The sequence below is a fragment of the Sitodiplosis mosellana genome, unplaced genomic scaffold (assembly GCF_009176505.1).
Source record: "Sitodiplosis mosellana isolate CC-2019 unplaced genomic scaffold, AAFC_SMos_1.0 Smas_scaffold_5911, whole genome shotgun sequence".
Lineage (NCBI taxonomy): Eukaryota > Metazoa > Arthropoda > Insecta > Diptera > Cecidomyiidae > Sitodiplosis > Sitodiplosis mosellana.
In genome coordinates, this window is record NW_022601153.1 from 52,067 (window position 1) to 75,832 (window position 23,766).

General features: G+C 35.9%; 6 protein-coding genes across 9 annotated transcripts; 3 read left to right on the forward strand and 3 right to left on the reverse strand.

Moving 5' to 3' along the window:
* Positions 1 to 161: 161 nt before the first annotated feature.
* LOC129573057 (poly [ADP-ribose] polymerase) lies at positions 162 to 4,101 on the reverse strand (the record flags this gene model as incomplete). Its single annotated transcript, XM_055453233.1, is given in 10 exon segments — positions 162 to 1,247; positions 1,316 to 1,409; positions 1,491 to 1,652; positions 1,739 to 1,886; positions 1,958 to 2,265; positions 2,337 to 2,538; positions 2,604 to 2,761; positions 3,302 to 3,507; positions 3,576 to 3,717; positions 3,965 to 4,101. Coding segments are annotated over 10 exon segments (2,620 nt in total), but the record flags the coding sequence as incomplete, so codon positions are not given.
* A 409-nt stretch (positions 4,102 to 4,510) lies between these two features.
* LOC129573059 (acyl-coenzyme A thioesterase 9, mitochondrial-like) lies at positions 4,511 to 8,586 on the forward strand. 2 transcript variants are annotated; one of them, XM_055453238.1, is made up of 13 exons: positions 4,511 to 4,795; positions 4,865 to 5,687; positions 5,780 to 5,837; positions 5,958 to 6,028; positions 6,094 to 6,156; positions 6,286 to 6,407; positions 6,498 to 6,897; positions 7,469 to 7,685; positions 7,758 to 7,774; positions 7,874 to 7,899; positions 8,022 to 8,118; positions 8,185 to 8,374; positions 8,448 to 8,586. In XM_055453238.1, exons 4-13 carry the CDS (start codon positions 6,019 to 6,021, stop codon positions 8,530 to 8,532), a joined length of 1,227 nt encoding a protein of 408 aa, XP_055309213.1. In that variant the 5' UTR covers positions 4,511 to 4,795; positions 4,865 to 5,687; positions 5,780 to 5,837; positions 5,958 to 6,018; the 3' UTR covers positions 8,533 to 8,586. The 2 variants fall into 2 exon arrangements, with proteins under 2 accessions (XP_055309213.1, XP_055309212.1); XM_055453237.1 differs by having other exon boundaries at positions 4,865 to 5,837.
* LOC129573060 (prolactin regulatory element-binding protein) lies at positions 8,524 to 10,850 on the reverse strand. Its single transcript, XM_055453239.1, has 5 exons — positions 10,713 to 10,850; positions 10,171 to 10,614; positions 9,290 to 10,087; positions 8,883 to 9,210; positions 8,524 to 8,810 (listed from the first exon to the last, which is right to left on the reverse strand). The coding sequence occupies exons 2-5, from the start codon at positions 10,306 to 10,308 to the stop codon at positions 8,725 to 8,727; spliced, it is 1,350 nt and encodes a 449-aa protein (XP_055309214.1). The 5' UTR covers positions 10,309 to 10,614; positions 10,713 to 10,850; the 3' UTR covers positions 8,524 to 8,724.
* Positions 10,851 to 11,042: 192 nt separating this feature from the next.
* LOC129573062 (zinc finger protein 568-like) lies at positions 11,043 to 13,096 on the forward strand. The gene is made up of 7 exons (XM_055453240.1): positions 11,043 to 11,516; positions 11,582 to 11,748; positions 11,811 to 12,009; positions 12,105 to 12,277; positions 12,358 to 12,378; positions 12,448 to 12,605; positions 12,674 to 13,096. Exons 1-7 carry the CDS (start codon positions 11,043 to 11,045, stop codon positions 12,871 to 12,873), a joined length of 1,392 nt encoding a protein of 463 aa, XP_055309215.1. The 3' UTR covers positions 12,874 to 13,096.
* Positions 13,097 to 13,598: 502 nt separating this feature from the next.
* On the forward strand, positions 13,599 to 19,516 carry LOC129573056 (chromatin assembly factor 1 subunit A-like). 2 transcript variants are annotated; one of them, XM_055453232.1, is made up of 8 exons: positions 13,779 to 13,956; positions 14,052 to 15,222; positions 15,419 to 15,526; positions 15,727 to 15,792; positions 15,853 to 16,272; positions 16,333 to 16,493; positions 16,572 to 16,692; positions 17,957 to 19,516. In XM_055453232.1, exons 2-8 carry the CDS (start codon positions 14,229 to 14,231, stop codon positions 19,165 to 19,167), a joined length of 3,081 nt encoding a protein of 1,026 aa, XP_055309207.1. In that variant the 5' UTR covers positions 13,779 to 13,956; positions 14,052 to 14,228; the 3' UTR covers positions 19,168 to 19,516. The 2 variants fall into 2 exon arrangements, with proteins under 2 accessions (XP_055309206.1, XP_055309207.1); XM_055453231.1 differs by having other exon boundaries at positions 13,599 to 15,222.
* Positions 19,201 to 22,838, reverse strand: LOC129573058 (uncharacterized). Of its 2 annotated transcripts, none has more exons than XM_055453236.1 (5): positions 22,242 to 22,838; positions 21,864 to 22,144; positions 20,493 to 21,173; positions 20,125 to 20,413; positions 19,201 to 20,065 (listed from the first exon to the last, which is right to left on the reverse strand). In XM_055453236.1, exons 3-5 carry the CDS (start codon positions 21,163 to 21,165, stop codon positions 19,591 to 19,593), a joined length of 1,437 nt encoding a protein of 478 aa, XP_055309211.1. In that variant the 5' UTR covers positions 21,166 to 21,173; positions 21,864 to 22,144; positions 22,242 to 22,838; the 3' UTR covers positions 19,201 to 19,590. The 2 variants fall into 2 exon arrangements, with proteins under 2 accessions (XP_055309211.1, XP_055309209.1); XM_055453234.1 differs by adding an exon at positions 21,292 to 21,351 and having other exon boundaries at positions 21,864 to 22,838.
* Between the last annotated feature and the right edge of the window lie 928 nt (positions 22,839 to 23,766).

Consider the following 23,766-nt stretch of genomic DNA (forward strand, 5'->3'; position numbering starts at 1 on the left):
TTTGGAGAAATTGAATTTAATTTAATATTGTATATATTGTAAATATATATTTATTTATACTAAATAAACCACCTCTGGCGAAGAAACGCTGTATGGTGCAGAATAATAATAATAATTGAATTTTTCAAAATTTAAATAAAAAAAAAAATATATTTGCTCACCTTTTCCGAACATATAGCCAGTGACTGGTGCTTCTGGTGGGGCAATCTTCAAACCGTGACTTAGAATGCCAACGTAGTTGGTGAGACGAGATCCGTGCCAAAGCAGTTGACGATTGTTCCATTTCTTGAATGGCTTGAATCTGCGTTCCTCACCCTTTCGAACCACTTTGAATATTTCTTCAACTTCTAAACTATAGTTTGTGTGGGTTGGGGCGTGAGTATTCTTCACATAGCGACAAAGCAGCTCGTATTCATCACTTGTTTTATTGATTGGCACAATGTCGGTTTTCAATTGTTCGTAGTGCGCATCGAGTGGATTCTTCTGCGCATCCGTTTCCTCGTTCAAAAGCCCATAAGCCAATTCCATTTCCAGCAGGCTCTCCAGCATTTCGGCCTTTTTCGATACCATTTCGATTGAGTCTAAGATTGGCGGTCGTCTTATTCCAAAGTCATGTGGAATCATCGTGTAAAAACGGTTCGATGCCTCGACAAATTTTCCCGATGATGCGTCCTTCTGGATTAGCTCCGCTATCTCCTGTAACACGTTCATTGCAGCTTTGATCTGTTTCGAGCTAAGCTTGCCCAGCGGCATTTTCTCCATATCGAGATCAAACTCCAACATCATTTGTTTCATCATATTCACATCAAATAATAGCTTAATAAGATCTTGAACTGGTGTAGCCAACGTTGATTTGATTTTGCTTTCAGTCAATTTGCGTACCTCTTCCTCTTCACCATAATCGATGTCCATCTTATAGTATTTGCCCGGGTATTTGACAAACTTCTTTTCACCGAAGAAATTTCCGGTGCGTTCTTCATAAATCTGTTCGAATGCTTCTCGTGCCTGTTCCAAACTTCCATATGTTTCTAATTTGGTTGAGCCGATTGTGGTTGAAATGCGGCCCCAAGAACGGAAAACCCAATATCGATGGTCACGATCTGACTCGAGCAATTGTATCTTGTAGTATGAATTTTTGTCTTTTGCAATATCAACATTGCACAGAATGGCAAAATATTTGGTCTTTCCTTCACAATAAACATGAGCGATATCTTCAAGTTTGGAATCCGGATCTACAGCGGTTCCGTCTGAAAACATAAGGTAAACAAATGATGATTTTGCACCACAGGTAACCAATCTTCTGCCACAAACTTACTTTTCAATTTTAATTTTTGCGATTTTGGAACGGATTTTGTGTAGATGCTCTTCGATTTCGATTTGAGCTCATCTTGCGGAATGCGTGCATGCGGCTGAAATACAGATTTATATAAAGCAATGCTTTTTTTTTATTGAAATTTAAAAAAAGATAAATTATTATAGATAAAAATTACATCAGTGCCCCAGTCACACAAACTTTGCGATATGATCAAAGAAACGGCGTTTCCAGTTTTTGCATCATCCAAGAAATGCACGGGTACAACTTGGATACCGAATTCTTTTGCCTCCTTTATACGATGACCCATACGATCCACCTCTTCTGCAGTCGAAATAACCTATTATTTATATGATACAAATGAATGAATTATATAAATAAATAAAAATAATTGTAAATGGCAAATGTAAAATAATAAATAACAACCGCAACAGTTTTTTCGTGAATTTTGCTTCCAACTTTTCCTCCCATCTTCTGGATCATTTTCTTAATGTCCTCTTTCGATTTTTCCATCTTTCCAACAATGACAAATTCCATGTTATACAACGGGGGCTTCTCACGTTGTACACGCGGTCTGGAATACAAGTTTTTTCGCTACTGTATTAGATTCTTATGTCTAATGGAGAATATAATGAAAATACTCACGCATCAATATCATCGATTTCTTCTTTTTTAACTTTAAGCTTTGCCTGTACAGCAACTGGCACATTTCGTACCGCACGCGCTTTGACTTTGAACTGTTTTCCCAAAAATGAGTGTTCTTCCTTGATGTACTGCGGTATCTTGACCTGTGTTCGTTCCGGCTCTTTGACGACGTTGTCACATTTTGCCCATTCGGACAAATTACCATTGCATACATACGACGTGTTTCCAAAGATGAAATTTCCATTCTTACAATTGGTGCACGGTTTTATTGCTCCAAAGTAAATCACATCTGTCACATGATCCAACACCTAATAACGATATAAAACAAAAATTACAACATGCAGATAACACTTTCTTTGGTTGGTATAGTCTCACTCACTTCCGAATTGCCTTCAGGAATAGCTTGCCGATTGGCTTCAAGAATGGCAATATACACTGGCTTTTTCGTTTGACTTTCCAGTTTGTCACGGAGTTTGTAGTACTCTTTGTTTTGTTGCTCGATCTTTGCCTCAAGAGCACTATCAACTTCGTCCACCTTTTGTTTCTTCAATGACGGCTCATCAACATCTTGCTTGATTGCTCTAATGAAAACACACATGTATACAGGGCTATAGCTCCCGAAAAAAGAAGAATACTCTTAACTTACGGAATGTGCTTCTTGGCATTAGCTTTGTCATCTTTCGATAAACTTTTGAAGCCTGGAAGTATTTCGGCCGACTCAAACCAACCGAGTGCAGTTCGCAGCTGAGCAAAACACTCCACGTGATGCCACAAGGCCTGGCCGCCAAATTTTAGCCCGATTTCCTTTATGATGTGAAATATATGTTTCAATTTAAATATGGCTTTAGGATTTTGAAAGTCAACTGATTGGCTTTAGTCTATTTGTTGGAATTCAATTAATTGAATATTATCCAAAGATGACTGAAGCGTACCGAGCAACCGACGCGCCACAACTGAGTTTGCGTGCGTCAAACATGCTTAGTGTCTGTAACATGACCGAAAACGAGCATGGTTTACAAGAGTGCATCAGAGCACTTGTGTTTTTTTTTTGCTTTTTTCGTCGTTCCACTTTGTATTTTTGGCCAATATTCTGTCTAATTTTGTCAAAGATAAATGTCTGAAAAGTGATTTAGGGAAAAATCCCCAAATGCGTGTAATGGCACGCAGCGAAAAACGACTCTCAGTTGAGTTGCGGCATACGCTACTTAGCGTGCGCTCAGACACCTCTGGTATTAATCTGTTTTATTTTTGCATACTATATTAAATCGAAAATACCCAATGAATGAGGAAAATACGGGTCTTTATGGTATCTAAAAACTTATGACTTATAAACTAAAATGTTACCGTATCATGTGCAACTTTCTTGATGCGCACTTCATCTTTTGGAATTTTTTGATGACAACCGGCGCACGACGCCCGCCCAGATTTTGCATACTCAATCCCAAAGTCATTGATCAGCATCGCCATTCCTTTTGATGTTCCCGGGTCCACTGACCTTTTTTTTCCTTTTTCTTTCTTCGGTTGAGGAATGACAGCAGTGACACCACCACCTAATATGAAAGGCAATATCAAATGTTTTTACCAATTTTTACAGACACATAAAAGCCCAGATTTATACCCAGATTTCCGCGAATTTCCTTTTGATCTTCAACACGAAGCTTGGGAAATCCATCGATAAGTGCTTCAGTAGCCGGTCGATGTTTCTTGAAAAAACATGCCTGATGAAACCAGTTGGGTTGTTTTCCATCATGAAATGCCGACTAAATGTGAACAATAGAATGCGTTTTTTTTAAATAAAACAATTTCAGAGTTGAAAATATCAAATCATGTGTATGGCCATAATCAAAGAAATTATTCATAAATGGAACATACGAAAGAAAAAAAAACAACAAAGAAATCAGCGTTTAGCAACAGGAATCACTTGGGACCGTTTTTTATAATGTAATAAATGGTGCACACCATTTCCAATTTCATATACATCTGTTTCCGATATTCTAAATATATTACCTGAACCATAACGGCGATGCGCAATGTCCCTTGAGCTATGTTCGTTTTGCATCCTTTACACCCGGCACGACCGCTTTTTGCGTATTCACATTTATATGGGAGTTCTTCAGACATTTTTGGATAATTTTTTTTTTCGCTTTTCTCTCTACTTAAAACCACACTCAAGAAATATGGTACTCAAAAAAAATAACACACTTAATATGGTCATAAAAAAGGGGAAAAAAACTACAAAATGTCCCGATTAAAGATTCACAATAAATGTTTCAGAAGATTGTGAAATGAAAATGAAGTGATTCAAATGGAGTATGTATATTTTAAAACAGAACGCGCAGAACTGAACTGGAACTGGTCCTGTTTTGACAAACAATTTTCGCGGTTTTTCAAACTGAACCTGGACCTGAATGATTTTAAGTGATCCACCGGATTGAAATTTATTTTCACAATAGGAAAATAATTGAATTTTCTCTTTCTTCGAAAATATCCAACAAATATGTTTACTCTGATTAAAATACTTTCACGAAGCGGATGCAACAATCGAAATTCAATTGACGTTAATCTGAAGAAGAAAAAAACTAGTTCAGTGGGCATGGACATCATCGCACGCACACAAATATATATCATCGCACATAACATACAGTGTCAACAGAAATAGCGATACTACGGCAAACAAACAAGATCTACTGGATGTTTGGCTAACTGTCAAAACAATAAAAGAAAGAAAAAATTTAGGAATTGTCGACTGATGCTAGGCTTAAAGTGGCAACTGATTTGTTTCTTCTATAGAGATTATTTTTTGTCACCAATCATTTTGATATTTTCATTTGCTCTGGGGTAAGTTCACTCTGAAATTGTTTTTTGCGTCATACAAATTGCTACATATATAAATAAAATTCATTTTAGTCATTCACTGTGAAGAAAAATTCGGAAATGGTGCATCCTGCTGCTTTAGCAATCACATTCGGTGTTGTTCTAGGTGGTGCTATCTTTGCTTTGTTCTTTTACCAAAATACAAGAAACCAAGACAATCGATGGACATACGAGGAAAGTCCGAGAAGAGATCCACTAGAATTCATGCAACATCAATTTGAATCTGACATCTGTTCAATTTGTTTAGATCGTTTCGATGACGACGATGTATTTTTAGAATGTTGCCATCGTTTTCATCGGCGTTGCATTGATGAAAGTCTAAGACATAGTCATTCATGCCCGAATTGCCGTCAACCAGCCAAAATTCGGAGGAGCTAATCCAAATCATTTGCGTGGTAGTTGAACACCGCTTTTAGTGAAAATTTGAATTATATTGTTATTAAAGGAAAGTGATGTTGAAATTAACACAAAAATAGTAACAAAAATGTTTCTCACTTTTAGACTACACCCTTTTCAATTATTAGAGGGTGAATCGATTGAATTGTAGTAGTTCGATTTTTTATTTTATTTTTCTCAAACACAAAATAAAAATGACATGGTAAAGACTAATAACAAATGCTCAATGTTTTCTCATCTACTCGATATCCGTTTAAGGTTTAACTGTTGACAGTTACAGTGTGACAGCTGTGTGTTTCTAATTCTAATGCTCATTGAACACATACATGGTTTGATGGCAATGATGAAGAAAAACCTGATTCAATCTGATTTAATCGTCAGTGAACGTTTGAGCTGCAAAAGAATTAGAGCGTTGTTTGCAGTTTTTATAGAAAAAAATTAAAAATCAAGAGCGATTTGAGTAATCGAACAATTTTACTAGAAATTTCAATTGAAATTGTGTCAACCTATTTATAGGAAATTTATTTTCATTGACAATGTTTGTACATCTAGTCAAGCGTCCGTTTCAATCGCTCGTGCTACGAAATACTTTTCGAAATTCCGGAAGCTTGTAAGTATTCGTTTTTTTTTTTTAGTTTAGTCAACAATCTTTCTTATTATTGTTGACCTTAAACTACAAGTGTGTACAACGTAGCATTGTTCAGAACGAAATGTGTTTGATCACTTACAGGTCTCAGAATCGATACTCTAGCAGCCAGATTAACAAAGAAAATGTAGCCTTTGCAGGGACAATGAACGATGGTTAGTTTCAGTCTGAAATATACAAATTGCATTCATAATAATACGGTAATTTTATTGAATGACAGTGAAAACAGAAATAGTGAAAAAACTTGGCATACAGGAAAATTGGTCAGCTTTGCCAAAAAGTCGTAAGTATTACATTATTTACCTAATGAAAGTTGGTATATTTTATGTGAACTCCCCCTTGTTTTGTAAATTGTACAGTGTACACACTGATGTTTTTATTCTTTATTTCCTTATTCATCGCCGTTTATTAGGTGAATATCTTGCTCAATACGAACCAAAGTCTGTTGATGACTTGCCAGCAAGGTCAATGAAGGACTCTTTTACATCGGCTTTGCTACCACTTTCGCAGGATCTAGCACTGCGTGATAAATATGTGCATAATTTTTTTTCACTCTCTTCCTTTCATGTATTTTGTGTCGATTTTGTTGGATAAATTCATGTTGTTTTTTTTCCACCATACCAGGTTACCTTCATGGGAAGTGTTCGTTTGGGACGTCTGATGGAGGATATGGATTTGTTTGCCGTTTGGGTATTACATCAGCACGTGAAGCTGCCAAATTTAGATCCCTCGATCCCACTACCGTACACTTTTGTTACTCTTTTTGTTGATTCTATAAATTTCACTGATCATATTCCAAAAAATGATTCCGATATTCGTCTTTCGGGACATGTAAGCTGGGTGGGACGCTCGTCCGTTGAAGTTGTTGTATGGCTTGAACAAAAATTTCAAGGACGATGGCGAAAGCTAACTAGAGCACTTTTCTTGATGGCCTGTCGTAATGCAACTAACAGTGCAGCCGCAATTGTGAATCCTCTAAATCCTGAAAATGACGGAGAAAAAAAAATTTTCACTGGTGGTGAAAGTGAGTCGATTACATAAATACGTATACAATATTCAACTGAGTGGTCGTGAAATCCAAAATTTGGCCATGTGTGGATTTTACCATATAAACTAATGTTATTGCAGCCGCGCCAAACCGCGCTCCGAGGTTTTCATACAAACTTCCCATGTAGACGGTCGCAACACAGACAAAAATCGAAAAAAAAAGTTTAAATTTTTTTTTCGATTCCAATATAGTATTGTGTCTGCCCAATCCATTGGTGTTATCGGCACATCGAAATTCGCGCTCCTTATCACTTAATTTTCACTCCGAAGCCAAATCACAACCAAAACCACCATTAAAATTAATCATCATACCAATGGACTTGAAAGTGTATCGAACATTTTTGCTTCAATTAAAGTGAAACACGATTTATATAGTCAACAGATATTTTACGATTCACTTTCAAGCGAACAGAATTTATGTTGCACTTTAAAAAAAAAACAAGAATATTGTGTTACGCTTATCCATAAGTGGTTCAACTTAAGTCATTTTTATTCCCGACCACTCTCAACTGAACATCAACTAAGTCTTTGCCATTGTTTATTTTTAGATCGCAAACGAAAACGAATTCAATTACAGAAAGAATCCATTTTCCATGGACAAGAGCCAAGTGCATTTGAACAAAAACTCATTCATAACATTTTCATGAAAACCATGGACTTAAATAATAAGAATAAGACATTCAACGTTCGTAAAATTCCATCAGGCGCCATTTGGATGGAAGATGCGCAACTCTCGAATGTCATCTACTCTCACCCGGAAGACAGGTTAGTTGTTGTTTTACTTCTGTTACGATAACATTAACATTAACATTGTTCGTATGATGATAATCATTGTAGGAATGCTCACAATTCAGGTAATGGCTTACGTTTTATTAAGAACAAAAATTGAAAAGAAATTCAACGCAAGAGTATTTCTCTATTTTTATGTTTGCTTTTAAAAAAAATATATGCAGTTTTCGGTGGCTATTTAATGCGGCAGGTAAACAATTTGATATTTACTTGTAGTTGATTGCATGGTCGAAATTAAGATGGTGTTCGTGGAGTGGAGATGGTTTTTTATTTGATATACGGAATTAAATGATTTTACATCTTTTTCAAAAGGCTTTGGAACTCTCATGGGGTCTGGTGTATACATTGAATGAGGGCCGGTGCCGCCTGAGATGCATAAACGATATCACTTTCTCACGGCCGGTACCAGGTAGTATAATAACACAAAGTCTGAAAATTCAGACCGAAAAAACTTAATCAATCGAATTCATTGCAGTTTCATCTCTATTGAAAATGCACGCTCATTTGGTGTACACCGAAGTTAATTATATGGTCATTGTGGTGATTAACGAGACTTATGATGCCATTTCCGGCGAACACACTACATCAAATGTCTTCTACTACACTTATTCGTGCGATGTGCCTGTAAATCAAATTATTCCAAAAACATACAACGAAGCTATGTGGTACTGAATCGTCGATATGCATAAACATGGTTGAATGAAACAAAATAATAAGAAATGGCATTGTTTTCATCAGGTATCTAGATGGCAGACGGAAGTTCATTGCAGCTGTTGGAGGTGAAGATGAAAAAATTGAAGGTCTAACACAGAAATCCGGCTAAATTGTTTATTTAAAATGTCGAGTGTCCCTTTTGAACAATAACAATATATTAATAAAAAAAAAATCTTTACATATACAAATAAGACTCAATATATTCATTCCATTCATTTTGTTGTGAGAGAGTGCACTGTTAAGAAATTCAGCAAGTTTCAACTCAGTTAATAATTTAATAGAAATGCAGAATAATTGCTTTTCACAATCCAACATATGAACACAGTGAAAATGTGAGAAATAATGCACCAATGATTATTAGTATTGCTAACCATGCCGGAATTTTGTCTGTGGAAGATACATTGATATGTATGAATATATAATTATTATTGAATGTGGTTCTGAATTCAAGAAACTTACGTCTATAGGATAGACTGTGAATGCAAATTTTGTTGTCAACTGAGATCGAAAGAACGGCTGCCTCGGTATTACTCGTTATAGCTGGACCATCAATATCCTTCTGTGGCAAAAATTCCAATCCAGTGACAAACATAGAGTGAGCATTGGGAATGTAAAGAACACGTTGCAAACTAAATGATATGTATATTGAGACTGAACCCGTGAACATAGTGCCAGTTGCAACGAATCGACCATCATCCCGCACTGCCAGTGAAGCAAGGCTCTCATCGATCACTGTCGAATTGATAAGAGCACCATTATCTGGGCTCCATTCCTGCAAATAGCCCACCTAAGTGCAAAATCCAGATGATTTATAGTAGTGTTTTTATAGAACATTCAATTATCCGCATATCACACAAGGATCTCACCTGTTTCCCAACTTTTCCCAGAGGATTGGCAATCGTAAATAAACGATGTTGGTTCGATTTCCCTTCAAAGACACCAAATCTACATCTTTTGAATAAATATCTTGTATTGTTGGGTGGAGTCCAATTCAATTTGCTGCATTCTTTTCCGGTTTCAACGTTCCAAACAAATGCCAGACCATCTTTGGCAATTGAAACCAATTGTTTGCTGTTGGGGCTGAAATCCAAATCGTCAATCTCCTTTGAGTGTGCTTCAATATCAAATATTTGCACCATGTTTGGAAATTTCCAAATTCGGATATGCGTATCGGTGCCACCCGTTGCCATATATTTACAATTTAAACTAATGCGAACCACTCGTTGAAAGGGCCCGTCGCTTGAAAAATCCGTTTGCGTCAAGTCGCCGGCTTTAATTTCGAAGCGTAGACAACGCGTCTCATTCTGATAACCACCATCAGCAGTCCCATTTTTTGATGTTGTTGAAAATCTTCGATGATTTGCTACATCGTGCGAAGCTTTTCTCTTACGTAAATTCTGTTCGTCGAATGTAACAGAAGATCCTTTTCGCCCCAATAATGGTTTGAGCGTTTCAATACGACCATTTTCGAAAGCATTTTCATTACTATCAATTTTAACATTGACATGATACAATTGACAATGACTTTCTTGACCAGCTAACAAGTACGAATGATTTCCCGAGCTTCGCACCGCACAGTTCATAACTACATTGGCCCCGGTTTCATGCCGTATAATTTCTTCAGCAACAAAGTGTTGTCCATTATGGTAAATTTCGTAAATTTCCTAGGGAATGAAAACGAAATGGGTAATGTGGAGTTTGTCAAATATTGAAATATAAACAAATACCATTATATGAGAAGACTTACAAAACCATTGGCAACGCCCGTTTTACTCGATCCTCCACCACCAGCAACCAAAACATGACGGCTTGTAAGCATTTCAACCGAGTATAATGGAAAATTTACTCGCGCCAGTAAACCTTCATGCGATCTACGTGGTGCCATATCTTCAAATCTCTTTTATGAAATTTTGTTTTGTAGTTTATTCGAGCTAATAAATTTACACTTTAATTCAACACTTTAGCCCGATAAGCTTAATTCAATTACGCGTTTTTTTTTCGAGTAATAATATTTTCATTCAATTCACTGCATCAGAAGTTGTCGTTAGTTTCAACATCCGACTGGTTTCAATTCGTACATATATGCCACATAGAATATTTTGTGTTGCGGTCAAACGTCAAACTTAACGTAACTCGAATGTCAAATGATTTGTTGTTTCGGTCCGGGTCGTCTTGGCTACATACTAGTCCACTACGAATTGATATTTTTCAAACAAATTTTGTGTAATTTATATGTTCTGATGATAACACGATACGTATGAATTGGAAACAAATAAAGAAACTGCCCACACTTATCTGATTTTCAAAGATCTTCTCGATGGTAATATTTGTATACAGATAAATTCTGGGAAAAAGTCGATTTTAAATTGCTTTTAATCATCGACTTTATATTATCTCCTCTATTCTCCATTTATTATATGCTGGCTGAACATACAAATCAGGAATTGACATACTACTAAATCGGCTCGGCACTGGTTGTTCCACAAATAACGTTATAATGTAATAAACAAAGAGTTTGACATACTTGTCATCTGTCAATATGAAGAAAAGTATATGTATACAATAATATAAGTTTAGTTACGCTTGCCGAAAAGTCACAAACCCAATAAATTTGACCCAATGTACGGTGAAAATCGATTTGAAACAGAAATGGAAATTGAAAAACTAAGTGATTTTCTAAAGAATTGTTGTCGTGTTTGTTTATCGGTGGAGAATGAAATGGTGGATGCATCAAATATTGTGGAAAATTTCAACAAGACAATTGATCAATTGTTGTTCGAGTGCTTGTTTAATGCCGAAATGTTGTTCAGTGCAGATGATAGGTCACAAAGAAGACTCTGTGAACTATGTACTACAGAACTTGTAATGGTCGCAAAATTTCGTGAAAAATGTGAAATGTCAGCAAATGCACTGGATCAAATAAGGAGTCAAATCACCAAAATGAGCGAAGAACGTGAAACATTCTACGAAAACATCGTTGAATATGCCGAGGAAAATGTCGAATATGTTATCTACGACATGGATATCGTCGATGAAACACAGGATTCTACTCAGAACAAGGAAGAAGATAATGCGAACAGCTGCAATTATGAGGTTCATACTACGACATATTAAATATATACCACGAAGAATGTGCAAAATATTTTCCTTTGTTTCAGTCAATGAAAAAGAAATTTACACCGACTAAACACAAAAATAAGCAAAGTGTGGAGGTTGGAAGCAACTTGAAGTCAACCATTAAACATCACTGTAAACTATGTGGGGCCGGATTTGCTCAAATGAATAATTTTAAAAGGCATTTAGAGACGCACAATGAACACGACAAGTATTTCGGATCATTTTCATTTCGTGTTTGAATATACCGGTAAAAAAATTATTAATTTCCAGTGAACAAGATTCTATGATGATTGATAACGTTGAATGCATAGATGAGTGCACAACAAAAAATGACCCACGACTACATGGGGATATTTATAATAAAAATTCGGCAGACATGCAAAACATAAATAGGAATAACAAAAATCACGGATGTCGGTATTGTTATCGCACCTTTCCTTCGCTATCTCTATTAGCCACACATACTCGCGTAAGTGTTACATACTCGCGTAAGGCTAACGCCATCCAAAATTAACTATGATTTTTTGGCAGAAAATTCAATAATAAATTTCTTTAAAAATGTAGATTCACACCGGAGAACGCCCATATACTTGCATAATTGATACTTGTACGAAAGCATTCAAGACACAAGGTGCATTAGACTTACATGTTAGACGGCATAGTGGAGTAAAACCATACAAATGTGAGGTTTGTAACCGTGGATTTGTTGAAAGCAGCAATTTAAAGGTGCACATGAGGTAAAATCTTTATAAATATTACATTCAAATTGTTGAAAGATAATATGCAACTCTCTTCTTTTGAATTCATCATCATCCAGAATACATACAGGCGAAAAACCGTAGGTTCACTTACCGATAGTATAACATTCCTAAGCCAACGTCTGAAAACCTTATGAAATTTTTTAAAGGCATCAGTGCATTACCTGTGGTCGCAGTTTTTCGAGAGTTTTTCTCCTACAAATACATCAAAGAACGCATTCTGGCGAGAAACCATTTGGATGCGAGGTATGTGAAAAATCATTTGCACAGCAGGGAGATTTAGCAGCTCACAAACGAATACATTCCGGTATGTTGGTGATTAAAAATCATGTAACCTCTAAAATATTACCGTAAAGTTTTTTTTTAATTTTCAAGGTGAACGGCCGCACCGTTGTAAAGTGTGTCAAAAAGGTTTTATTAAATCTAGTGGGCTAACGCAGCATATGCGCCGACATCTTAGACCATCTAAAGCCAGCTCTAGCAGCAGCAGTAATAATGCAAATAACGTTGAGCCCATCGGAAAGAATGAAGGTTTTATTGAAAGTTCTGAATCATTTGATGAGTTAGTTGTTTAATGATAAAGAGATCTGGGTACAAAATTGATACGCAGAGAACTTTTTCAATGGATCTGTTGTATAAAATTTTCGCAAGAAAAAGACACGTGGAAAATCTGAAAAAACTCTCCCATATCCTACACACACGCCTAGGAAATCTAACTATGATTTTGACTTTACCTATCGATAAACTCGTTGATTTTAATTATTTCAATAAAAATGTGCACAAATTGATTCAGAAAAATTGGTTTTTCAGTAATGACTAAATATAATAATTCACTTGGACATGAGTTGTGACTACTTGTCAGCCAACATCCATCTCTTGGCACAACACTGAACATCAATTTTGTTCAATTTTTGGCCACAAATCGAATGGTAAATTAAACATTCGCGTTTTGTTATTATCCGGTTCAGTTCTGTTTTGAGCTCCGGCTCAGTTCCTGTTTGAGCTCCGGCTCAGTTTCCGTTTGAGTCTTTGGACCATTTTTAACCTTTACATCATGCTATACACGATTTGGTATATTGGAATTTCCTTATTATTCCGTGCCTGTGTGCAGTCGTCCCATTTCATTTGAATGCAATTGCACGGTCGCTTATATACATTAAGAGGTCAGGTTTTTAATTCTTCTTGATTTTTTCTTAAAAACAATCGAAATTAAACTATGAATTGTCGATATATTTTTTGAAACTAGATTTAAACCTATTTTTGTGTGCTAATAAAAAGTATCAAGTGATCAATTCGAAGTCTTTTCCATTTAACGGTGATGTCTAAAATTTTTGGTCCAGATATAATAATCATTTCAAGCAATTGAAAAGAATCCTAGATTAAATTGTATTTCCTTGATGTTGTAAACCGGCCTTAAATCTTAAATCTGAAAACTTAACGAAAATACTTTCGTTCGCATTCAATCATTCAAATAGGTTTCGCTCCAACTTCAGACTGGATGAGACAACGACTTTGGCGCTCAAATTTTCGTTAAACGCAGTCATGTCAAATGATCTATCGAATTATGTGTGTTTGCATTACAGTTGATCGACGATTCTTTCTATTTTCGTATTAATAGTGTAGTCAAGTTATTAAAATAATTCGTTCTAATTCATTGTGTAAGCACAACGGTTGAATTAAACAAAGAACATTAATCGGTTTATGTATAAAACATTTATATCATTCACCTTGTTTGAAAATGATTTCACAATAGAGTTTGACTGAAACCGCTAAGCATTTGGCAGAAACAGCAGAGGAAATAACAACAAATTTAGTGAAAACAATTACCGAGTCTCTTTGTGCTGTCCAAAGCGAAATCGTGTTCATTCGAATTTGTTTTGAGCTATATTGATTCCAATCTATTTTTTTCCGATTACTGGAAAAAATCACGATGAAGTCGTCGCCGAAGTTAAATGAAATGCCTCCGTCAACGGGATCAAAAACACCAGCTAGCGGTAAAAAATTGGTACAAGCACGTCTTCCATTCAAAACATTGGGTGGTAGTGAGCCTCCTGCAAATGAAACATCGGATACTACTTTGGCTACCGCAAACACATTAACACCCGTTACGGACAATCGAAAACGTAAGCAAAGTACGTCCGCAGCCAAAGACGATGGGTTCCGTGCAGCCAAAATAAATCGACGTGAATTGGATAGTAACGATAGCGTTGTTGTTCTTGAAACTACTGAGGCTATGGAAAGTGATTTGTCGGCTGACAGCGAGACGGGCAATGGTACAAAGACGATGCTTAGCCGAAATTCTGAGAGCAAAGAGAATTGCAAGGAGGCAGTTGAAAAAGTCGAAAATGCAAATTGTGCACCCAAAGCGAAGCATTCACTGGAATTTGATGAAGAACGACCGGAGCCACGTAAATCGAAAAGAAATGATTCGAGCTTTACAATCAAACTCCCAATGAGCAAAAAAACAAAGAAAACCAAGAAACACAAGACTTCTGAACCAAGTGACCCGACAAAAAATGAGATTCCAATGGAAGAAGACAATCTACAAGATACTATCATGGATGTTGATACAATCGAAGATACAGATGTAGATGCAAATGTCGATGCAGGTGCAAATAGTGCATCCACAACTACATCGTTGGTGCAAGATGTAGATGAATTATCCGACAACGAAGATTCGAACAATTTTGGAGACAAAAGCCTTCTAAATGATTCAATCACGTCCAATACATCCGATCGCTGCTTAACACCGGCCAAAATGACACCAAGACAACTGCAACGACGACACGAATCCGAAAAGAAGAAGCAAGAGAAAGAGCAAGCTAAAGTTGAACGGGAACGCAAGTTACAGGAGGAGAAAGAACAACGTCAACGTGAAAAAGAAGAGCGGGAATTACAGAAAAAACGAGAGCGCGAAGAGAAGGGTATACATTTTACTTATGACTCAAACTGAAATGAAATATTCTTTTTAACATTAAAATTAGTAGATAACTTCAATATTATTAAACTTATACGTATGAAGGTTTCAAATATTTTCCATAATCTGTTCTTTACCAAAAAAAAATCCATATAATATTTTTCCTAACGAGAAGAAAATATCATAAATTATAATATAAACAGATGAGCAACGCAAAAAAGAGAAGGAAATGCGTGAGCAAAAACTGCTGGAAGAAAAATTGGAGAAACAACGAGAAAAAGAGCAGAAAGAACATCAACGGAAAATTGAGCGTATGTATAGACTATTTTCATGTTCATTATTATGAAGTGAATTTATTCAATTTGTTGATTCACCGCCAAGATCTGGCTATAAAAGTAGATAAATTTGATTGGCTTGGAAAAAAAGAGTACGAGAAGGAATTCTTATCTCGTTAAAAAAAACGTTTGATTAAAAAAATTCAATCAAAATATTCTATAAAATTATCATTTAGAAGAGCAACGGAAACGCGAAAAAGAGGAACGAGAGCTTCAAAAGAAAAAAGAGCGCGAAGACAAAGGTTAGTTGTATTTGTGTTTATTTCGATTGATGTAACGTTTCATTCAATTTTCGATTTCAGAACGTGAAAAAGAGGAGGAACGCAAGAAGAGAGAGGACGAAAAACGACAAAAGATCGAGGCTGAACAAAATAAACATAGAAAAACTGCTGAGGCATTTGTAAAGTTTTTTGTACCAAAAAAAGTCGAAAACAAATGTGAATCGAATGAAAATGACGAGAAAATGGACCTCTATCAAGTGTCACAAATGTTTATGTCGTTCCAAGTGAAAGAAGATATGAAAATGGCGCCTGTGACTCGTAGAACCTTGAATGGTACCGAACGCTCAACATTGGAGCAATCACTGACATCTAACAATTCATCAGTTAATCTATACCTTGCACAAATAAAGAGTGATGCATTTGTTGCGAAAAAAACCGCGCGTACCTGGCAAGACGATGAAGATGATAAATGTAGCAATGCTGATGATTTATTCATTATCGGTAATTTCCGTATGAAAATGTTGCTGTTCTCTCTCAAATATTATATTATCTCATTTGTAGAAGAGGATGGACAAGGCGTTCAACTCATCAAAGAAGAACCGAAGAAACTATATCGAGCCAAGTTCTTTAAGTTTGCAGAAAACCGTCGCCCCCCATATTATGGCACTTGGCGCAAGAAAAGCGCAACTGTTCGAGCACGAAAGCCCTTCGGATTGGATTCGGTAGGGAGTAAAATGGCTATTTATGGTCTTCTATTGGCGAAAAAATATTCATAAATTTTTCAAATTATGCATGTTTAGCGATTGGACTACGAAGTGGACTCGGATGACGAATGGGAAGAGGAAGAGCCTGGTGAATCATTGCACGGTTCCGATGATGAAAAAGAGGTTGAGTCTGAGGACGAATATGAGATTGACAATGGTAAGCAGAAAAGCGAATGATTAAATGAAGCGATAAACATATTGTTTTCATTTATTTTTTGTTCATTTTTTCACCATCAAGATCTGGCTATAGAAAGTAGATTAATTAAATTAACCCTCGGAAGGACCCTTGGGTCCAGCCAGACCTTTTTCATTTTTGATCGTCAATTTAACATATTTCTGATTTAGCTAAAGACTTGAGTTTTAAGTTATCTGCCTGAAATTTCATTGACTATTGATCTAGCAAAACAAATATTACAAAAAGTCCTTAAAAAGGATGATATAAGGATATACAAAAACTACACCTTCGAATGGACCCCTTTGGGTCTGGCTGGACCCGTATACATTTTCATGCATTTGTATGGAAATAAGGTATGCATACCATCTCATTTTTCGCGAAACTGATAAAAGATAAGTGATATATCTCTTCAGCAAAGTTGTGGATCAGGTCAAGAGCTACAGTTTTTTTTTGAAAAAGTCATCTCCTTATCTCTTTAACAGTCCCGCGAAAATTGATAAGAAAAAACTAGATATTTCCGCGGTTTTTCGCGTATTTGATAGGAGATAACGAATTAGTGTCTTGAGCAAAGTTGTAGTACTCAACCTGCTCTTCAATTTTGCTGTTGACAATTATCACTTATCTCTTATCAGTTATGCGAAAAACCGCATAAAACTGATAACAGGATAATGTTTCTGACAGGGATTTTGATTATCATTTTTTGCGTAATTGATAAAAGATAAGTGATAGCTGTCATAAGCAAAGTTGATGAGCAGGTTGAGTACTACAACTTTGCCCAAGATACTAATTCGTTATCTTTTATCAAATACGCAAAAAACCAAGGAAATTTTCAGTTTTTTCTTATCAATTTTCGCGGGACTGATAAGAGATAAGGAAATGAAATCTTCGAAAAAATTGTAGCTCTTGGCCTGGTCCACAACTTTGCTGAAGAGAGATATCACTTATCTTTTATCAGTTTCGCGAAGAATGAGATGGTATGCATACATTATTTCCATACAAATACATGAAAATGTATACGGGTCCAGCCAGACCCAAGGGGTCCGTTCGAAGATTTTAAAATAGGTGTCCGTACGAGGGTTAAACAAAATAAAATGAAGTCAGATAAATTAACGAAAAGTTTTACGTCTGTTAAAGTAGATCCACGTTGACTATTTGAAAATATGAATTTTTTTATAGATCCCAAAATTTTCAGATATTTCAAGTAGTACAAATCAGTTTTTTTTTTCAACTTTATCTCTATCTTCAGAATTTTTTGTTCCGCATGGTCATCTGAGTGATGAAGAGCTTCAAAATGAGGATGAACCAGACTTCAATGACCCAGAAAATCTGAAATTCAAACTGAAACTCGCCCAAAATGAATTTGAACACGAAAGAAAGAAGAAAACTCAAAAGTTGAAACCACGGTTGATCGGCCTGATTTGGCAAAATTCAAATGGATTAAAACCAGACAACTGTTCCAACGGTGTTTGGGAGCTGATGAACAAACATGCGCTATTATTCAACGAGCCAACTGTGAAAGTAGAGCGGCCAACCAACCAAACTGAGAACAGTGATGATGAGAACACGAATACAAAACCGCTCGGAGTGCGACGATTGCAAATCGGTGAAAAAGAAATCCCCGATTTGATAAGATTGATCAATGGCAACCAGAATAGTTCCAAGTTTTTGGTGAAAGAGTTCTGTGCTTTTTTGGCAAAAAACCATCAACCGCATCGTGAATATGCGAGTTCAAGCATCATGGCCAAAATCAAGGAGTTGGCCGCATGGCAGTCATGTCCTGAAGAAGACTGTTGTATGTATAGAAAAATGTGCTGGTACGTTCGGGTGGAAACTCGTAAGCGATACAACGTGAACGATTTGACTTTTCCAAACACTTGGTCATACACAATACCACCACGTCGTCCAGTCGGAATGAACGAAGTTGAAGGTGAAAGCAAAGCAACCGAAAACAATGAAGTGGAGAAGAAAACTGATCTTGCTGACATCATTGAGGTATCTGATGACTCCAACAGTTGCACTTTGTCAGAGACTCTGACGCCCGAACTGATCAAACAGGCTTCGTCGAAACGACAAAATTACAACATTGCCAAATTCATTCGTCCCTTAACCCTGGACGAGAAGAAAAAGCAGTTTGAACCGATCACGTTGAATCGTCGTCCATCAGAAGATCAAATGACAGAGAAAGATACGAACGAAGCACCGTCTGCGAAATCATCATCTCAGGCGTCGGCACCAAAAAAACGATTAAATATTCTGATGTCGGGACCGGTGGGTCAGGAGCTGTCGCCAAAGCTCAAAACAACACTCGTCACACAGTTTCTAAGCAACAACGTCCGAAAGCGAAAGTCAACTGACGTAAACAGCGATGTGACAGAGACTTCGTCGACCAGCACAGCAGGCACAAGTGATGGCGCGAAGAAAACAAAGCTCAACGATTCGGTCATTGTCATTGATTAAGAGCGAGTTCATTAGATTTTGTAGTTGTTTAAGTTTTTTTTTTCAAAACATAAGGCAATTTTATTTGAAGCAAAATTATTACACACAGTTATCGATCATATTATCAAAATCTGCAGAAGTTCTTTTTGAAAAATTATAAAGATTTTGTTAATTCCCATTGAAGTTGATCTAAAAATAGGGCAATAGATTACATTAAGTGAGGTTGAATAAAATGAACTTTTCTAGTTGAAAATTTTTCATTTCACAATTATTGGATTCATTAGCTGAATGGAAAAGAAAGTTATGTTCATTTCCCCTGTATTTATAAACAACAGCATTGAAATAAAATAATAACATCATCGAAATCGAATTTCGAGCATTTGTTTTACAATCTATTATTATCAATATGTTGAGAAAGAAAATTCAAAAACGTTTGTGATGTGTTTATTGGTAGAATGAATCATATTCACTGGTTCTCATGTGCAAATCGTTATAAGACCTAAGTGGTTTTCGTATCATGTCATCGTTGTCGTCACTTTTGGTGTGGTAATCATATTTCAACGTTCTTTCTGTCGGCCGACGATATGACATCATACTCGCATCGTTTGCACGATAATATGGGTATGGATCGTACCTAACAACTTCAGGCAAATATGCATAGTATATCATTCTTTTGCGTGGTAACATCGACGATGACGGTGGCATTATGTCAGTGCGCATATAATAAGGGCTATCTACATCATTGCCGTATGAGAAGTCGTCCCTATCATAGCGATTACCAGAGTAGTGGACATTATAGTCTGAATATGGAAATCTGCGCAAGTAAAAGTCTGCATATGGTGCGTTGTAATCAACCGGAATCCGATCGTACATGTCTGTTGGCGCTTTTGAAGGAGGAGGATACATACCAATATAGCGGCTGAAAGAAAAACACAAATTTAGAAACATCATTTCTGTGTGAAAATAAAAAATACAAACTCTTCATAATGATTGCTATAAGAGTCACGATTTTTGTGATCGGGAAATAAAGGAGGTCTGGCTGTGCTACTCCTCTCTGGATATCGCTCGTTGTCAGACGAAACTGTTGAGTCTTTGCTGTTGTGCAAAAGTGGTGGAGTCTTATAAAAATCCGGAGGCTGATTCTGGAGGCTGATTCTGGAGGCTGATTTGGTTGCACTGGTTTTCGTGTCATCATGATATAGTGATTTCTTTTGTTGGGTTACAAAATTTGCTTTAGGTGTTCGAGATTTAATGCCTTCATTCATACCTTGGGGAAAATCATAGAACAATGAGAAATAATGAAATATAATGAAATGTAAAGAAAGAAATGAAATTTCCATTCATACTCAACGACGATGTATCCATTGCCATGGAATCCTCTTCATGCTGAATTTTAGAGTAATCGAATGGAGACCGTGCAAATTTACCAACCAATGCAGCAGCTGCTGGTGGGCTATCTCGATTCGCTGTTGTGAATCCGTCTAATGTTTTAGTTAATTTCATTGCTGTTGGCATTCTTTCTAAATACAGATTCGATTTGTTCGCCACTTCTCTTGGTGATGCAAGTTTTCCCCGTTTTTCACTTTCAGTGTTTCGCTTCTTTCGATTTGTAATTGAAGGGAAGTTCTCTTCATCTGTAAACTCTTCACTCTCATCTTGCGGAAACTTCTTTTTTAACCATTTTTTGAATTTTCGAAAGGAACGCTCTTTCCTCCGTGTTTTTTTTCCACCAAACATTTCCTTTTCACCATTGTTTGGAAGAAAATAACTGAACTCTTGATCATCTTTTGATTCTTTCACATCGAATTTTATATCACGTTTGTTCCGCACTGAATTGAACAGAGGCCCTGGAGGCCCTGCACTTAGACTGCGTGCCTCAAAGTAATCATTCTCAAACGAACTTTCCGGAACCTCCGGAAACGACAGATAGCCAAAGCCATCAAGCATTTCTGTCTCTTCGGGTATCAGCATTGCTATCGCAGCTTGCAAAAAAACCACCAACATTGCTATTCGTTGCATTATTAAGGCTGTCAAAGAAAATTGGGAAAAAATATTGTAATTTCAAACATGAAGAAACAATCAGGTTTTTTTTTTCATGAATCCAAATGGATTCGTTTTTTTTTTCTTGCAACAACCAATATATACCTAACTAGTACCTAGTGGCGTTGAAAAAATACATTTAGGCTATGTATCAATTCTCTGTCACTGGTTATAAAACAATTAAATACAAAACATATTTTGTAACAATAGACAAAATAGAGATGAGATTCAGTTGGAGCAACAAAAACTACAATGACCGAAAATGGAATTAAACATATAATGTTCTGGCCGGAAATTTGTCAACTGTAAATAAAAAATTAGTTCACTTGTACAGTTTCGTTTTTTCTGATACATTTTCTGAAAATGTTCGCTTTGTCTAAAGTTTTCCAAATTACAAGACCGATTATTTCCGGCCAAACTACTTCATTCATCCAGTTTTTGGCGTTGTAAATAAATAAATACATAAACTTCGGATATATTTCTTCTGTTTTAACGATTAGAATAAATTGGTCTTAATCAAATCTTAATTTTTTTATTCAACTTTGATAATAGATAAGACTACTAGATGAAACTATTTTTCTTTCTGAATTCTATGTGAGCCTTTTTTATTGAAAATAATATTTTTTTTTCTCTAATAGTTTGAGATAACATCTTTGAGTAAAATCGAGAATACTCACTATACAATCTTGCTAAAAGGGGTTATCAAATGAAATACTCTCAAAAATGGTAAATTTAATGAAATAGAAAACATATCTCTTCGGCTGTCAATCGTAAACTGAAAATCAAGATGCATGCAGTTCTACCATCAAGCTCACATTCACATTCACATTCATATAAATGACAGTTATTTGCATTTCAGACACGTTCTTTTGTCGCATTGAGTATAGCGTTAATGTTGGCGATGCCGATGATTTTTTTCTGTGTATTCATTCGCCAATGGGCGTTTTTGTTAAAACAACTGTAACAACAAATGGAATAAATCCACATAGATGGGTCAGAAATCAAAACTCTTTGTTCGAAATAGCAGTGAGAATATAGCGTGTGAAATTTTCTACCTAATACTACACTACTGACTCTGGTGCGAGAGTCATATAACACATGTCTGAGTCAACGAACTTAACATTTAGCTACGGTTGCTTGCTAGTGTTGTCACCAAACCGTGTTTCCGGTAATAGGTGCGATACGTTGAGAATGCTTTTCCGGTTTTGTGTTACTCTTTGTTGATTTGTCCGTTTCATAATAACTGGCCAATTCTTGCAGATGACATTGTTCAATTGTTTATGTTTAACCTTTGCATCCAATGGAAATGTTATTTATTTCAATTGAAATTGAATAATAATAATAATAACAATAATAATATAATTTTAAGCAGTGAAATGAATTTGATTCGCCTTTTCATTATAATTAGTTTTAAGCACAGTCATGAAAAGAAAAATTACGTTTGGTTTTGGGCGTGTAAAACACGCAATGATTTTATTTTACATCAAATTTCCAAGTATTATCTGCTGAAAACTATTTTTGTGATTCAATGTCGGAATAAATTTGTCAATTCGTTTTTCAATAAATTATTAATAATACATAACATATTAGATTAATCCTGGAAATATACAAAATTGGAACAATTTTGAACATTTTGTTCCAATCTTGTTTAAACTTTATATTTAATTTCCTCTTTCGCTCCAAAATTGCAGATTTTCTGATGTTTAACGATGCGCAACTCTCCCGAATTTTGGTCCTTGATGGTACGCCAGTACACAGTTTGAACAGCGTTTCTGCCAGCTAAATAACGAACAGCGGATCCAATCAACATTTTGTGTTTTTGACTGTGTATCTTATCGGAAATTTTCAACAAAAACGCTCAAAAGTTTCAATTGCTTCTACGTAGCTAATTAGTAAACCAGACAAAATTACTTCAGAACGAATTCAAACTAATGAATGCGGATACTTTAGAGATGTGTTCACTTGGAAGGTCGATTGCGTTTGTGCTGTCCCCAAGCAAGTGTCGACTTTATAAGCGGAGCACAAACCGTATGTAACAAAAAGTTGTATGTGTGTAACTTGAATAAAGAAATAATTCAATTAAATATATCAACTAAGTTTTTTTTAATCAAATAGAGCAGCTTGATTTTATTATTTGTTTTTTTTTTGCCTTTCGTCAGTTCGTTCGTTCATTATTAGCAGTCTTTGTGTGTTCGCACTTTAGTCGGCTGTTCTGTTTGGTTTATCACAACATCTAATGTGGTCACCCATTAACGCAACGCTTTTGATTAGAAAAAGCGTTGCACACGCTCACAATTTTTGTATTTCACTTTTCGGTCACTCATCGAGACAATGATGTTGATAACGCATGAGACGCTTGTTATCGAACTTGTGTCGTGTAAAGTGAAGATTTGTCGTTGGTAAACAAATGGAATATAATATAATATTATAAATACATATAAGACGTCATTCCAGTTAGTTAGGAAAGAAAAATCATTCGAAATAAGAGTTAAAAGTTTTCCGGTGTTGTTTGTGCGACGTGTTAACAAATAACGAATCATATGATTGTAATACGCATTGATTACGTACTAATATGTATTT

Excerpts from the sequence above, each read along its gene's own strand:
- LOC129573059 (XM_055453237.1), top strand. The coding sequence starts at position 5,764 with ATGTTTGTACATCTAGTCAAGCGTCCGTTTCAATCGCTCGTGCTACGA. Across the intron at positions 7,900-8,021 it reads GTGGCTATTTAATGCGGCAG|GCTTTGGAACTCTCATGGGG; the intron begins GTAAACAATTTG and ends CTTTTTCAAAAG. Across the intron at positions 8,375-8,447 it reads ACATACAACGAAGCTATGTG|GTATCTAGATGGCAGACGGA; the intron begins GTACTGAATCGT and ends TGTTTTCATCAG.
- LOC129573060 (XM_055453239.1), bottom strand. The coding sequence starts at position 10,308 with ATGGCACCACGTAGATCGCATGAAGGTTTACTGGCGCGAGTAAATTTT. Across the intron at positions 10,088-10,170 it reads CGGGCGTTGCCAATGGTTTT|GAAATTTACGAAATTTACCA; the intron begins GTAAGTCTTCTC and ends TTCATTCCCTAG. Across the intron at positions 8,811-8,882 it reads TCACAGTCTATCCTATAGAC|ACAAAATTCCGGCATGGTTA; the intron begins GTAAGTTTCTTG and ends TATCTTCCACAG.
- LOC129573062 (XM_055453240.1), top strand. The coding sequence starts at position 11,043 with ATGTACGGTGAAAATCGATTTGAAACAGAAATGGAAATTGAAAAACTA. Across the intron at positions 12,010-12,104 it reads TATTAGCCACACATACTCGC|ATTCACACCGGAGAACGCCC; the intron begins GTAAGTGTTACA and ends TTAAAAATGTAG. Across the intron at positions 12,606-12,673 it reads TCACAAACGAATACATTCCG|GTGAACGGCCGCACCGTTGT; the intron begins GTATGTTGGTGA and ends TTAATTTTCAAG.
- LOC129573056 (XM_055453231.1), top strand. The coding sequence starts at position 14,229 with ATGAAGTCGTCGCCGAAGTTAAATGAAATGCCTCCGTCAACGGGATCA. Across the intron at positions 15,223-15,418 it reads ACGAGAGCGCGAAGAGAAGG|ATGAGCAACGCAAAAAAGAG; the intron begins GTATACATTTTA and ends TAATATAAACAG. Across the intron at positions 16,494-16,571 it reads AGCCCTTCGGATTGGATTCG|CGATTGGACTACGAAGTGGA; the intron begins GTAGGGAGTAAA and ends ATGCATGTTTAG.
- LOC129573058 (XM_055453236.1), bottom strand. The coding sequence starts at position 21,165 with ATGCAACGAATAGCAATGTTGGTGGTTTTTTTGCAAGCTGCGATAGCA. Across the intron at positions 20,414-20,492 it reads AATGGATACATCGTCGTTGA|GTATGAATGAAGGCATTAAA; the intron begins GTATGAATGGAA and ends ATTTTCCCCAAG. Across the intron at positions 20,066-20,124 it reads TATAGCAATCATTATGAAGA|CCGCTATATTGGTATGTATC; the intron begins GTTTGTATTTTT and ends TTTTTCTTTCAG.